General features: G+C 36.9%; 1 protein-coding gene across 1 annotated transcript in view; it reads left to right on the top strand.

Annotated features, from left to right (window-relative positions):
• The first annotated feature begins 2001 nt into the window (after nt 1–2001).
• The window catches only part of AGMO (alkylglycerol monooxygenase), a 182146-nt gene continuing 168268 nt past the window's right edge, over nt 2002–15879 (top strand). The window contains exons 1-3 of the mRNA XM_022587407.2: nt 2002–3461; nt 5451–5581; nt 15338–15489. Of these exons, the coding sequence (XP_022443115.2) occupies nt 3336–3461; nt 5451–5581; nt 15338–15489 (409 nt within the window). The 5' untranslated portion in view covers nt 2002–3335. The remainder of the gene's footprint in view (nt 3462–5450; nt 5582–15337; nt 15490–15879) is intronic.

Genomic DNA, 15879 nt, shown 5'->3' with positions numbered 1-15879 from the left:
GTTAGCAAGAGGGAAATGCAATTTTGGAGGTGAAGTTGGTATGACTATCAAAATATAAATTTTATAAAGCCTTCAACAATGTAATTCCACTGCTAGAAATCTAATTTGAAAATGTGCACAAGTGTACAAGATATTTATACCATGATGTTCGTTGCTGCATTAAACTTATTAGCCCAACTGCAAGACTACACTTAATTGCATAACAATGGAGAATAAGTAAGTTATGATGGTGTGCTGGCCCTTGGTTGACTTTTTCTTTAGATCCAGTCCTCCCCTTCTCCTTCCCTGCTGTGTTCTCCAGGGGCTGCCCCCTGCAGACTTCCTTTCCTAGGATCCTCCCTCACCTGGCTTTGGACTCCTTTAGGCCAAGGGGAAGTACTGCTGGGAGATTGGTTGTCAGGAAGTACTTTTTTCATCCCCTCTCTGCTCTTCCTTGACAGGCCCATCATGGTTCTAACTTTCCCTGGGTGACCACAGCCCCCAAGCTCTACTCACATAACCTCTTTTTCCATCTATAGTTTAAGTATGCTAGTGGCTTCCTATTGATATTAACCTTTAGATTGCCTCTTTATTCCCATTTGGCTTTTTACTTCTTTCATCATCTCTGTAATTAATTCTTTGCATTAAATTTCTCTACTTTAAATACTTTAAATAATTTTGTTTGCCTGCTTGGAATACACACACAGCAGTGCAGCCAGTAAAAAAAAAAAAAAATGCTGTATCACCATATACGGAGTGGAAGAATTTTCCTGATAAGTTGTTGACTTCAAGAAGGAAAGTTGCTATATCTTTATTTAATATGGTCAGTTTAAAAAAAATCAATATGTGTGTGTTTAAATGTTAAATGATGATAATAATAATGATGATAACAATTAACATTTGTAGGGAAAAACAGTTATGACAAAATACCCTCCAGGATAAGTTGTTAGTGAGAAGTTGAAGGGAGGTGTGTATGTATTTTTTGAGGGGAAGGTGTGCTCCTAGTTTTTACTTTATATACCTCTATGTTTGGATTTTTTTCTCTCATGATGCATACTATTCATAGTTTCAAAGAATTTTTAAAGCAGGTAATAAAATATTGTGTCTAATACGATCACTTTCATTAAATATGTATGTCCATATGTATTCATTTGTAATGGGAATCCCCTGAAAGTACAGTCAGTTGTGCAATATTTTGAAAGTACAAATTTGTTTCAACAGGATTAATATATTACGGAATAATTTGAGTGTGCCATCTATGTTTGTATGTGATTTTGTCAGGGATAAATTCCAGGTGAACGCTAAAGGTAGCACCCAACTAAACAGAAAGGCTTAGGAAGACACAAAATGCACGCATCTGCACGCACCTTAAACATCTACCAGTGTCCCCAGTCTACCTATGTGTTATGAACTATGGTATCCTGACCTCTGGTTTTACAACTTTCTGTATGATTTCAGATAAGCCTCCTCCCATACTCCACAGTAACTCACAATCTGCAACTCTTCCAAGGCCAGCTTCCACGAACAAAGGTCAGGTCAGGTCTTTTTCAAGATGAAATACCATACTTATTGTAGTATTTATGCATTTCTTCACCGTATAACATGTGTCAACTACAAATTGGCACTTGCCATCTTCCTCTACAAGGATTAAATCACGAGCCGCTGTAGCTGCTGACCTTCAACACCCCCCGAAAGGAGCTCAGGGTGGAGCGCAGAAAGGAGGCGCTCTGTGCTCTGGGAAGGACTGGCAGAACAGGTCTTCAGATAGTTAGGTATTTTCAGGAGTTGATTTTATGAGCCCAATTCTTGTATCTCCTCATATCTAGAAAAGCACTAAAATCCTGTATGGCGACTTCTGTTCCTCGTGACTAGCAGTAACCATCACGAGACTAGCAGAAACCTTCTACAAAAAATATGTGCTTGATTGCATGTACACCCCTTCACTGAAATCACGTATATACTGACCTTCCCCGTTACCTCTTTGGAGCAGTTTTTCAGAGCTATCTGAAGTGCTGTCTCCCGGGCTCCAGTCCTCATTTTGCCCCAGATAAAACTTAACTTGCAACTCTCACGTTGTGCATTTTTTTCTAAGTCGACACATGCATGTGTAAAAGTGTGCTGCCATTTTTATTAGGTTCCTATTTTTTTCTCCTTGTGGACCATTAAGACATTTTTGAGCATTGCACTCTAATCCCATTTTTCTCATTAGCCCCATGGTTTTTATTGCACAAACTTGCATAGTGCAGTGATTTTTAGCAACAAGTATGTCATATGACAGTGGAACTGATGATACATATATCAAAATGTTAGTAGTGTCTCTGGGTAGTAACTTATTTGTTGCTTATCTATAGTATCTACTTATTTCTCCTAAAACAATCATGTATTAATAATCTAATTAAATCTACATAAACATTTTTAAAAGATGAGGTGGTAGCCAAAGCATGACCACAGCTTTCTAGGTGGAGGGCTAATCAGGAAAGCTCCGCTTACTCACTGGTGATGCAATCAATTAAGGGCCTTCTAGTCTACCTAAGAGGCACAGTCAATGTATACTCCTCCTGGAAAACAGAAAAGGTCTCTCAGCAGCATCTTAACAGCTTCTTCAGAGTCCCCATTAGTGCTAAGAAGAATACAGATGTGAATAGTTGAGATCCATTAAACAATGCAAATCATGCAAGAAGCTACATGCCCCTAAATTGGTTTTCAAACATTCAGACATTAACATGATACACATCCAGAAATATATAGGCAATCACCAGTAAGATATATTCAGTGCTTATTGACTTTTGAGCTTAGTCTTATTGAGATTAGAACACCTTGGCTTTTCAGGAAATGTGACTCTTTGCGGAGACTACAAACCTGAACACAATGTGAATTTCAAAAGGGAGAGAAAAAAATGTATTTTCCTCATGTGATTCGAGCTTTGAATTTCCACCCACTTTTTCAGAGCGAACTTTCACCTGCTATCACTTTTTTTCCTTCTCCTTTCCAAGGAGGTATCATGTGGTTTTGTTTGTTTGTTTTTTTCTTTTTTAATGATAAATTATTCCACCTGCTGCCAGACTCCACTGTTTATCCTTGATTTGGGCAGCAGCCCTTCCTCGCCTCCCCCTCTCCAAGTGCACTGTTTCTGGGACAGCGCCCCTGAACTCTGAACTTGTTCCTGATTGATCCTTGTATTTTCCTGTCTCTCCACACAGAATCTGCTGTTGGCTGTGCTCTGTGGCGCTTTGTTTTTAGCTGTTCTCTGACAAAGGGCTTGATCTGTGCAGCACATCTCGTCCTCTTTGTTCAGCCTCTGGCTTCAACCACAGAATCACAAATACTCTCCAGCTGGGAGTCAGACGAGGGCAGAGATGAAGAACCCAGAAGCCCAACAGGATGTTTCGGTTTCCCAGGGAATTCGCATGATGTTTTACGCGATGAAACCCAATGAAACGTCATTTGAAACCCTGGAAGAGGTGCCTGATTATGTACAAAAGGTGAGACTCTTAGGTTGCTTCTGTGTCCTGGCTATCGTAAACAGAGCTTCACTGAACATTGTGGTACATGACTCTGTTTGAATTATGGTTTTCTCAGGGAGGTGGATGGACCTGTAGTCTGTCATACAGAGTGAAGTAAGTCAGAGAGAAAAACAAATACTGTATGCTAACACATATATATGGAATCTGAAAAAAAAGAAAGGTTCTGAAGAACCTAGGGGCAGGACAAGAATAAAGATGCAGATGTAGAGAATGGACTTGAGGACACGGGGAGGGGGAAGGGTAAGCTGGGACGAAGTGAGAGAGTGGCATGGACATATATACACTAGCAAATGTAAAACAGATAGCTAGTGGGAAGCAGCCGCATAGCACAAGGAGATCAGCTCGGTGCTTTGTGACCACCTAGAGGGGTGGGATAGGGAGGGTGGAAGGGAGATGCAGAGGGAGGGCATGTGGGGATATATGTATATGTACAGCTGATTCACTTTGTTATACAGCAGAAACTAACACAGCATTGTAAAGCAATTACACTCCAATAAAGATGTTAAAAAAACAAAAACTAAAACGGGTGAGACTCTCCGGGAAGAGGCTACTCTTGCTTTTCTCTTAATAAGAAGTAAGTTAAACACATTGTAGGGTTTCGTTCATGTTCATTCTTCAAATAATTCTAATAAAAAATAATAGTTTCAAAGAAGCATGGGGCAAAAGTAGAATTTCCACTCGAATTGAATCTCCATGCAGTATGCATGACCATCTTCTCCTATTAAACTTGTCTTCCCTGATATGTTACTCCAGACTATGATAAAACTTTAAAAATGTTTTCCGGGACACAGTGGCCTTACAAATTTAGCTGTTAGAAGCTCAGTAGCTAGTGGTTATGTGACATCACTAAACTTTGTAACAATTGTGTTTCTAAAGGGAAAATTTGTCTACCACCTCCCAGGAACGATTTGCTCTTTATTTTAGCAGCATAGTTCTGCAAAATGAATACACAGCAGACTGAGTTCAACCCTGACTTCCCAAGTCTCAGCTTAAACCAAGTTTTCTTTGAAACTCAGGTGTTCAGAGGCATGTTGCACTTCCAGTTCCTGCCTATGATTGGAAGTGGAAATATCCAGAATTAGAACTTGAATGTTTAAGTTCCCCACCCTGTCAAAGTTGTTCTTACAACACTTACTAGTTGAGATCAGAAATAGAAAAGAAAATGACATCAGAGAATATGTTCTTGGGAGTTCAGTTTAGAAAACTTCAGTACTCACGATCAGCTTCCAAATGAGTGAAACCTATAACTTTTTCAGGATTTGATATCACTCCTTCTTTCTGATTTTTTAAAGAAAAAAATGTGGTACTTGCATCTTCATAAATCATTTTTTTAATATTATGATACCAAACCTAGTCCAATATTTGTCATCAGTTGTGGATTACAAGAATTTTTTTCTGTGATATAAAAAAAATACTGTATGAATAAAACTTGATGCCTAAAACAAGCATTTAAAATGACCTCATTCTCTGAAATACTCAGAAGCAAATATTTTGTTCTTAGAGTTTCAATTTTGTGATTCCTGTAATTCTAATATGAAAAACTAGAATCATGTGCACCCTTAAGGAAAGCCTTTTAAAGTGGGCCTTAGGCATGTAGATAATAGACTTCTGATTATTGCACTTCTTTTCAAATGTATGTTTTTAGATCTAACTTGAAACACATCCTGCCTAATCTTTTTATTTTCTTGGCAGAATTATCGTTGTTACATCTATAGTTATATTTCATGTCCAAACTGGATGATAGAATTTGAGCATCTGTTTAGTGCGTGTCTGAAATAATCAGATTTCTTTGCCTGTTGGGAGGAAGTGATCCTCTAGATAGGTATATACCTTTTCTGCTATGAACTGTCACTCTGGGCCTCCCACTTTGGGAATGACTAATCAGGAAACTTGGAAGAATTTCATACCGAGCACAATAGCATCTCTTTTCTGCAATTTCCTTTCCAGGCAACTCCGTTTTTCATTTCCATGATGCTGCTTGAACTGGTTGTCAGCTGGATTCACAAAGGGAAGCCATCAGGTCCTTTGGATGATGCCTTAACATCCATATCAGCCGGTGTTTTGTCTCGGCTTCCGAGGTGAGTTAGCTGGTTAGCAACACTGAGTGAATAAACTGAAATTCTCCAAGTAAGATTGAAAAGAAACCCATTGTATGGGGAATTGGTCTATTTTCACATACATCCCCAAAGAACTCAGTTACTGTCCTTATTTAACTTTTTGATGTTTTGTTCATCATGGATTTTTTACATTTGTCATTAAAAATATTGCTCTAAGTATTATTTATCTTAATTACTGAATTTATTGGTGCCTTCTTAAATTTTGTGCCCAAGACAAGTGCTTTACTTGTATTACGCTAGTCCCAGGCCTGAGTGATGTTCTAGTTATCTACTGGAAAATTAATTCGGCCTCAGGTAAATTCACATGCTGTAGCAATCTGGGGTGCAGACACTCCCTACTCAAAGTCATACAAAGCTCTGGATTACTACAGTGGTCTCTTAAGTGGTATCATTGTCCCTAGTCCTACTTCATCTACAGCCAAACATTTCCATAATGTGAATCTGGTGGAAACTCTTCATAGGTTCCTTATAGCCTGAGGAATATTTCTTGCCTGATCTATGGAGGCCTTTGTTTATCCAGCTTTGCTTCTGGTCCCTTCTTTCTTCTTCCCCCTTTGCAGTAGTTGTTCCCTCCATACTCTGCTACTTGCCATTACCCAGATGTCTCACGTGGTCATCTGAGGCCAACTCCCATTCATTTCTTAAGTCTAAGCATAGACTTCTCTTAAAGAGTCATACTCTTCAGCAAATCTTGCCTCTTTTCCAGCCCTATTTTAGGCACCACTTTACTATGGGCTCTGTTTGCTGTGGAGTATTGTGCTTACCCCATAATAGAATTGTCACATGATATTAAACTCACCTGTTTGCCTCCCAGCCCTTCCTGCAGGCTTGCATGCAACTTGAGAAACAGAGGTGCTCTTTTACTTTTAACTCCTATGCCTGGAATGATGTCTGATACATGGTCGATTTTTTTAAATAAAAACACCTAACATTCCTATAGTGTTATGTTGATGGTGAAGTCTGAGGATGAAGGGACCAAAAAACAGTAAACAATGAATGACCTACTACTGTTTAGAAAGTAAATTGTAATGTGTTTAGAGGAGATACCAATGAATGGAAGGCTCTTCAGTATATGAGAGTTTTCCAAAGAGCAGAGGGTGAGGGAAGATTCCCTTAGAAATCTGTGCTTTGCGTTGCTGAAGAATGTTCTCATTCCTGCTTCCCACCCATTGCTTCTTTTACTGTTTTAAGAGCTTTACTTCTAACCAGTGCTCATTGCTTTGGAATGTTTGTACGAACCGCCCAGTGAGAAACCAAGGTGGATTTTTTAAAAATAAAATGAAAACTTAATGATATCTGAGGAAAGGTAAAATATCATATGGTTGCACATTCCTGTCAGAATCAGAGAATAATATCTCAAATTATTCTCAGTTAATTTCCAGAATACTCTAATTAAAGAGTTTACAACTACCCATAATTTCCTCTATTTCATGTCTCCCTTGAACAGAACTGAACAAGAAATACATTCAGCATACTCAAGGGACATGTATATTTGGTTATTGAAAAATACCCAGTTGGTTACAATAATTCGCTCTGAGAAAGTTAAGTGTATAGGTTTATGGAAATTGGACGGTTGATGAACTGTCAAAATAACTTGATAACTGAGAAGTGCCCTGCAGGTACAATTATGGATCACATATTTTGTTGAGCTGGAATGAATTTATTAAGAACTCAGGGAGACATCAAGTTGAATGAATGCTTCAGCATTTCTTTTACTTTTTTAAGTTTGACTTTGGTCACAAGTGAGATTAGATTCTTCTCTTATAATATTGTAACAACTAGAAATATAAACTGTATCCTCAGTACTCTATTTCTGTTCAACACTGTGATTAAAAGAAAAAAAAGGTACAGAGTTCTAACAGGAGACCCAATGAGTAAATAGATATTTCTGCTAAAAAAGAAACCCCCAAATATAAGGAAAATGGCGGGGGGGGGGGCAGGGCGAGAGAGAGAGAGAGAGAGAGAGAGAGAGAGAGAAACCAAAACAAACCAGTCCTTCAGGGATAAGCCTGCAGTTCTTTTTCTTCACATCCCACTACTCATAACACTCCTTAAGCTAACACAAGCTGTGAACTCTGGTGCCCTTTGAAAGAAAGGGAAAAGGTTGTGAACTTGAATTTGGAGCATATTTTTCTATAGTTGTATTTTGAATGAGAACAGCATCTTGCTTCTTTTTTGTTCACAATCCTAAATTATGAAATGTGGATAACTTTGTACGTTTTATAAAGAATTTTATCTTTCATAGTCTTATGTGAAAGATCTCAGCAAAGCTAATTATTTGAAAATAAAAATTTAAAATATTTTCGTTTACTTTGTTGCTATTAAAAAAAAATCATAGAAATAAGCAGAGAAGGAAAGCTGATCCTCAGGATGCACTCCCCTCAATCCCCTTTCAGCACAAGACGAGAAGGGGGATTTGACAGAAACTCTTAGAACAATATTTCAGTTGAAGCCACAGCATCAAGGGGAATCCTCCTGCAAATCGTTAACAGCTGAAGGTTAGATTAACACGGCATTGATCATACCCTCTCCGAGGGACTAATTTCACTTTCTATACCAACAACAGGGGCTTGCCACGTCCTTAAAATACATGATTGCAAGAAAAATGGTAGTATACCATTTGTTAATCCCTTTGTGAGGAATTATACTTTGGATAATAATTTGAAATAGGCATGTGGCCTCTGAAAAAAGAAGTTGGGGAAATGAAAGTGCAACCATGAACATGTTTTTCCACTTTGCCATTCATGTAATGGAAATGCTGTGTGCAGACTTTGAGGAAAAACAATGTTTATTTGAGGATCTCAATTTCGTTATTACATAAAAGTCAAAGTACCTTGAAGATTGGTAGCATACTTACCATATTGATGGAAAAGATATATATGTATCTTTTCAAATCTTTATGTAAGGGAAAATATTCATCATAGACAAGATTGTACCTTGTTTACAAGCCTGTCGGACAGACCATGATATGTAATAAAAGTCCATCTGTCCTAAGAACCAGATTCTGGGCAGGCCTGCATCTGTTTTGCTCTTCTGGAATCCAGTAGGCAGACTTCCTAGTCAGAATCTAGTCCTGAAATTATAGACAGATACGTGTATTTATTGTAGTTAAATGCATTGTATCATATGCAGATAATCTGCCTTTCTGTCAGTTACTTGCATTTGTCACTATAAAAAATTAAACTAAACAAAATATTGACTAAATCAATTTTTAAAAATCTATCTGAAACTTCTGAAATATTCTGCTACTGACTGAAATGCTAATGAGTGAAAAATAATTACGTGGTTTTTTTTCTTGCTTGTTGAAGCAGAGCTCAGTTTCCAATCCTTCATTAGAAAATCGGGACTTCAATTTGTTACTTCCTTCCAATATTTCTGCTTTCATAAATTGCATCCTCCCCAGAGAAATTTTATTCCTGATGTAAATATCTACAGTATGTTTGTTTTTAATGGGTTCATTTATTCTGTTGAAACAGCAGATTATAAATCAAATTGCAATAGGTTGGAGGGATAATTTAAGTAGGTAAATTTTCAAATGAGTTGGGGACACTCTACTTTTAATACACATGGGTCCCTGCCAATTTTTACTGTGGAGCTAGGTCTGCAATGTTGGACCAAAGGTATCTACAGTTTTACTGGCCATGGCTGCCATGGAATTTTCCACTCCTGACAAGAAAGTTTCAATTCATAAAAAAAAATAAAAAATTTAAAGAGGAGGAAATTAAACTTCTTTGAGATACTTTTGACTCCTTGGGGTGGGACTAGAGAATAAAGGAAAATTGTGTACTGCATTTTTACACTAGACTTTAGTAGCAGAGGCAATACTGTTTTTGGCAACGTGGACTTCTGACAAACAAGTACCTGTCATTTGGGATGATGACTTTAGTCAACAGTTATTCATTATCCTAAGTAAGAGATAAATTTATTTATGTAATGTTAATAATGGTATTTTATTATGAATATTAACATATTTTTATTAACTTAGAAAATTATGAAATGAACACCCCATGCGAACAAAATATATCTAAAAAATCTGCTGGTTTGTTATTTTTGCTAGAGAGAATGCCCCCTTAACTTTTACATGTCCCCTTAACTTTTACCTTAGAAACCTTATAAATAGACTTTGTTATTAATGGTGTGACTTCAGAGGTAGCTCTTAGACTATCCTTCCCAAATGATGAATGCAAGCTTCCTTGCACTTATTAGTCTGGCTTTGCGTGCTTATTCAGTAGAGTAATTGAATTACTTGAAGTAATTTACTTCTTGCAAAGTAAAAAATGTAGCACATTTACTTCTTCCAAATCTACCACATTGTGTTTACAGAAGTCTATGGTTTTGCGGTTGTTTTAAAAAGAAATTAAATTAAGTGATTGTTTCATAAATGTCATTTCACAGTAGGAAATGGCAGTACAAATGTCTGCCTGCAGAAGGTAGAGCTTGTGTTATGTATTTTGTTATTACTGAGCAAAAATCAATATTCCACTAGATGGAGCAAAAGTGGCAGTAGCTTTACAGATAGAGAGTGCAAGTTCCTGGGCCAGGTATAAGAGATTTAGAAATAAACAACGCAATTTCTCAGAAAAATCAATATATATATAGTTATATATATAACATATAGTTATATATATATTAATTTATTTATAACTTCGTGAAACTTGTAAGGGTATTTCAAATGATCTCATTTAAATATTGGTTTATTTTCTAATTTATGACAAGATTTTTAGAAATAAAAAGTCTAATTTTTTTTTTCAATTTTGCATAATCTGGCCAAATTTCTCTAATGACATTTATAAAATAGTACAAGTTGTCAGATATCTGTGAACACTGAGTACGTAATTCAACTTACTCTGAAAGTTGCTTTGAAATTTTAACAGTTTGCAGTGAGAGCCTTACATCAAATTTCATTTGCTTGATTAATGATTAGAGCATGAGAGTATTTTGAGAGCTAGATAATTTTAAGGTCCATTCAGCCTAATGCTCTCATGTCAAATTAGCTGGGAGATAGTGAGATGGTGAACGACCTGTCCAGTGTTACCTTTCTCTACTTTCGATGATGGGAACATTCACACTCAGATGACTTTAATAACAAGTTAGCTTTGTAATTCTCAATCCTCAAATAATACTTATTCTCATTTATTGATTATTGAAAAATTTCAACATTATAAAGTAACTTTATATTTTTAAAAATCCACCATCAGTACTGGAATACTATTTTGGTATCTTACCAGATTTTACAGTCAGTAAACATTGACAGGAGAGATTTTATTTTATATTTTTTATTTTTTACGGTATGCGGGCCTCTCACTGTTGTGCCCTCTCCCGTTGCGGAGCACAGGCTCTGGATGCGCAGGCTCAGCGGCCATGGCTCATGGGCCCAGGCGCTGCGCGGCATGTGGGATCTTCCCAGACTGGGGCATGAACCCGTGTCCCCTGCATTGGCAGGCGGACTCTCAACCACTGCTCCACCAGGGAAGCCCGACAGATTTTATTTTTATTGAAGTGTAGTTGATTTACAGTGTTGTGTTAATTACTGCTATACAGCAAAATGATTCAGTTATACATACACACACACACACACATATATATACATTCTTTTTAAAAATATTCTTTTCCTTTATCATAGGATATTGAATATAGTTCTCTGTGCTATGCAGTAGGACATTGTTGTTTGTCCATTCTATATATAAAAGCTCACATCTGCTAACCCTAATCTCCCACTCCATCCCTCCCCCAACTTCCTCCCCCTTGGCAACCACCAGTCTGACAGGACAAATTTCTAGTGTGGACAGAAAAGCTTACATAAAACACATGAAAAATTAACTGTCTTTCATTTGCCAGAAGATATACTTCAGACCCAAGAGAAATAGCTATTTGGGGGGAATTTATAAAGAATATAGGACAAAATGGGAGGGGAGTCTCTACACATACAGGTTGTTAATTAGAGGAGTCTAATGCCTCCTTATATTTAGATTATTTTCTCAGTCTTGCATTCAAACTTAATGAATAAAACGGATCTAGCATTTGGTTATTCAAAGCCCCTGTGCTACCTAATTTCCATCTCCACATGATAAAGTAAGCTCACTATATATGCATATTACATATGTCTCTTTCTACAGGATAGGGGTTAGAGTTGTCATTTGAATTCCAGAGTGCAGAGTCATATGCTGGAATTGGGGGCTGGGAGAGAATGAAGGAATTGGGAAGAGAAAGAGGAAGAGGGTTAGTTTTATGATTCAAGGTCTGGTGGGAACATTTTTGAAAATATAGGTGCTATTTCCTGCAATCAGGGGCTTTCCAGAGCTTGATAATCATTTCCCAGGTGTATCTCTTGCCAAATTGTTTTTAGTTGTGGGCACTCCATGGCTGTTTTTTCCCATTTATGATGGAAGAGGATCATATTCATCTTGCTGATAGAGAACCGGGAATTTAATTCCCACAGCTTCTCCACTCTTTCCCTTCACCTTGAGGAAAGTTTGGCTTTGTGCTAAGGTGTGAAAAAAAAAAAAAAAGAAACAGCCTTGCCTGTAGTATATAAGGCATATTTCAGCTCGATTTGTGTCAACCCTAATAAGTAAGTTGACAGAATAATAAATTGGGTGTCTGCTCAAGACCTGGCACCTGTACAGGAAATAAAGTATTTCAATTACAGGCAGGTTCTTTTTGTTTTACACATGGAAGTTTTCCAGGGACCCTCTTTCTATTATTGAAGTTTTGTTATCTGAAAGCCTATTTCAATTGTCACTAGAAAACTGACAAAGACAGCAACTTTAAAAAGAGATACTGAATTGGTGGGACATTGATGAGGCAGGTGGCTGTATTTGCCCTCTTCACCAATGTGTCCTCCCTTTCTTGTGCTGTGCCTGGAACCTAGCAGGCACTTAATATGAATTTTTTGAATGAATGAATCCATGAATTGACCTGCTTTGACACCATGTAGTAAAGCGGGTATAAAAAAAAACTAGATTATTTCAACTTTCTATTGCATTTTCCTAAGTTTTAATTTTTTTTTTCTAGATCAGTCTTTTTTAGGGTTATCAACTGGGGCAGTTTTGCCCCTGGGAGACATTTGGACATTTTGTTGTCACACCTGGGTGGAGGGCTGTGCTACTGGCATCTAGTGGGCAGAGGCCAGGGATGCTGCTAAATGTCCTACAATGCACAGGAAAGGCCCCCACAGCAAAGAATCATCTGGCCCAAATAGCAGCAGTGTCAAACTTTAGAATTTCTGTTTTAGAAAAATTAAGTAATAATAAGTTATAATCATATAAGATTGATATTATTCACCATTTTTTTTCCTAAAACTTGAATTTTATGTGGTTAATCCTCTACTAATGAGTACTAAGGAGCAATTATAAGGTTTCATAATTTGCGTAATAGTTTTTACAGGACAGACCCCTACTACAAAGAATTATCTTGTCCAAATGTCAGTAATGACACTGTTCAGAAGCCTTAGTCTAGATGTATAAGAATTACCAACCAAGCTAACATGCTTTAAAATAAAATTTGTTCTATTCCCCCTACCCTGATAAATAACCTGGATGACAAATTGGAAGACACATTTCAAATTTCAAGTTCTTGGATTCCTCAGAGTTCCAGAACAGGGTGAAAGCCCCTGGCCCATGGCCTGTGCTGTCTCATGTGTGTGCACACCCCAGACTGCTCGTCCCAGCTCTGTCTGCATGTCCAAAGAAGCCACTTTTGTCTACCTTGTCATGTTGAGGACTTTACACGCATGCATAGGTGGACCCTCTGGAGGCCTGGACCAGGAAAGAGGCCCATGCAGTCCTGAAAGCAGGCTCAGGGCCACTTGACAGGGGATTCTGGAAGTATCCAGGGCATTGCCTGAGTTGTGACAGGGGTGCTGGGTAGGTAGTCTCCTTGGATCAGGGACTCACAATTAAGGACAAAATTGCTCTTTCCAGCCATATAATTGTTGAAGGAGGTCATGGAGAGGATGCGACCCTGGTTGACCTATAAGCTGAACTTTACTTCCCCTTCCCCTTTCCCTTACTCTCTCCCCTGTCCATGGAATGTAAGTTCCACCTACAGTCCCATGCTAACAGCTGTTTCAAGGATGCAGTCTTGAGAGAGTAAGGTGTTGTTGAGACCATCTGGACTGAATAAGTGACTTGAACCCAGTTAAGACCTTTCTAGAAAATTTTAACATTCTGGAGTGAGAGTATGGACATTTACATGTCTTGCAGCCACCGAAGACAAACCTCCTCTCTAAGTTCCTTGTTTGTTAAAACTGCCACTTCCCAGTCTGGAGTGTTCTGTCTCTTTCTTTAGTTTCTTCTTACCCTCTGTGTACGGGGACCAATTTACAAACCTAGAGTAATCTTAAATTGAAAACTGAGTTTTAAGATCTGATGATGTGTAATCCTTTTTCAAAGTGTAGGTATTTGGCATTTCTATTAGTTACTTATATTAATGCTGTTGTGAAGAAGCCTAGTGTTTTATGTTACTGATTAAATAATAACTTGAAGGATTCAAAATGTGAGACAATTTTAAAGTTATTAAATCACAGTTAAAGTCATATCATAACTAACGTCAACATTGGATTAAAAGTAAACATCCGGGTCTCCAACAAAACCAGTAACATGCTAATTCATAGACGCTGACTATGTAAAGGGAAATACTAGTAAAATAATGAATTTTAACAATAAACTAATGAGCTGCTTCTTTGACTTTTATTTAAAGTTAGAATATTTCAGAACTTTCTCACTTGTTCATGGTTTATAAATAAATATTAAGTAGAATAATTCATTTTACATATGAGTGAAAAATATTAATGAAAAAGTCAGTTCAATCATATCTATAAAAGTGATAAAAGGAATGATTATCTTGAGTCTGATCCTAAATTTGATCTCAGGAGATTTAAAAGGAAAAATACTACTCTTTATAAAATTGAAGTATATTATGTATATTTTTGAAATTTCTTGACAGAAGAATTTATAGAAGCTTGGTAGAATATGTGGTAAGAGATATGCTGTCTGGGTTTTAAAAACAATTGTTTATTTCTAGGGAAAAGTTATTCCCTTATATTTTGAGATCCATAGTTTATATTACTGTAAGAAATACTGATATGCTATGAGAATCCAATTTGTAGTCTTAAGAATAATATCTAGAAAACATAGAGTGTGTTTGTGTGTGTGTGAAAGAGAGGAGGGACTAGACAGGAAGAGAGAGAATAGAGTCAGTCAGAAGCAACTTTAAATCTAAAGGCAAACTTTATGGGATTAATATATTTTAAGGCAGTAGTCATTTTGCAGTCCCTTTAAAAAATATGCTATTTATAATTTTCTACTTTTTACATTTCCTTTAAAAAGCACCCTTCTTGTGTTCTTTACTAAGATTTAGAAATGACAGTCACAGAAAATAAGTCATAGTTTTGTCATTTTTATGTTATATGGTTTCCATGAAAAGTATTTTTAAGAGACATATAAAGGGAACTTCCTAAATTCCATGAAATAGGGGAATAGTTGACATCCATGATGCCTATGAAACAAAAGGAAACATCATGTGAATCATTTTGATACCAAGGAAATTGAGCCTCTTCAAAGGTATGATAGAGCAGTAAGAAGCCAAGAGAAAGGGGGAAAGGATTTTATTTTTATGTATGAACATATTAATTTTTAAATATTATCTAAAATGGTTTAGCATAATTTTACATCTAAAATATAGTATAATCATTGCTTATACATTGTATCTTTCCAGTTGGTTTTCCAGGAGCATTGAACTGACCAGTTACATTTATATCTGGGAGAACTACAGGCTCATCAGTTTGCCTTGGGATTCTCCATGGACTTGGTATTTAACTTTCTTGGGAGTTGACTTTGGTTACTACTGGTTTCATCGTATGGCTCATGGTAAGTTGCAAACCAAGACTTTTTGATACTCAACTTATGTTGAACTGTGTTTGCCACATAGCTGGTATTCAGTAAATATTTATTGAACAAGTGACTAGATGAATAACTTAGTTTATTTTACAGCATCTAAAGATTAATAATGAAAGTTCATTTGTAATTTAAATGGAAACAATCTGAAGTCATTGTTGAAAAAAAGTGAAATTATAGAGGTACATTTTTCACACCCCTTGTATATAATTTATTTTTAAAACCATTTAGAAAGTGTTGACTATAGCATCACTTCACAACCCAATTATCAAGGGTCTTTCAGAAGAGCTTTGTAAAAGCATGGAATCCTAGGTAATCTGCTGTCGTATGTAAGCCTGATTCATGTTCTTGGCAGTATTGCCA

Source organism: Delphinapterus leucas, chromosome 9, assembly GCF_059928025.1.
Source record: "Delphinapterus leucas isolate spDelLeu-1000000601 "Yukka" chromosome 9, BTC_Dleu_Yukka2, whole genome shotgun sequence".
Classification (NCBI taxonomy): Eukaryota; Metazoa; Chordata; class Mammalia; order Artiodactyla; family Monodontidae; genus Delphinapterus; species Delphinapterus leucas.
The sequence above is the reverse complement of the archived record's forward strand: the minus strand, read 5'-3'. Positions and strand labels throughout refer to the sequence as shown.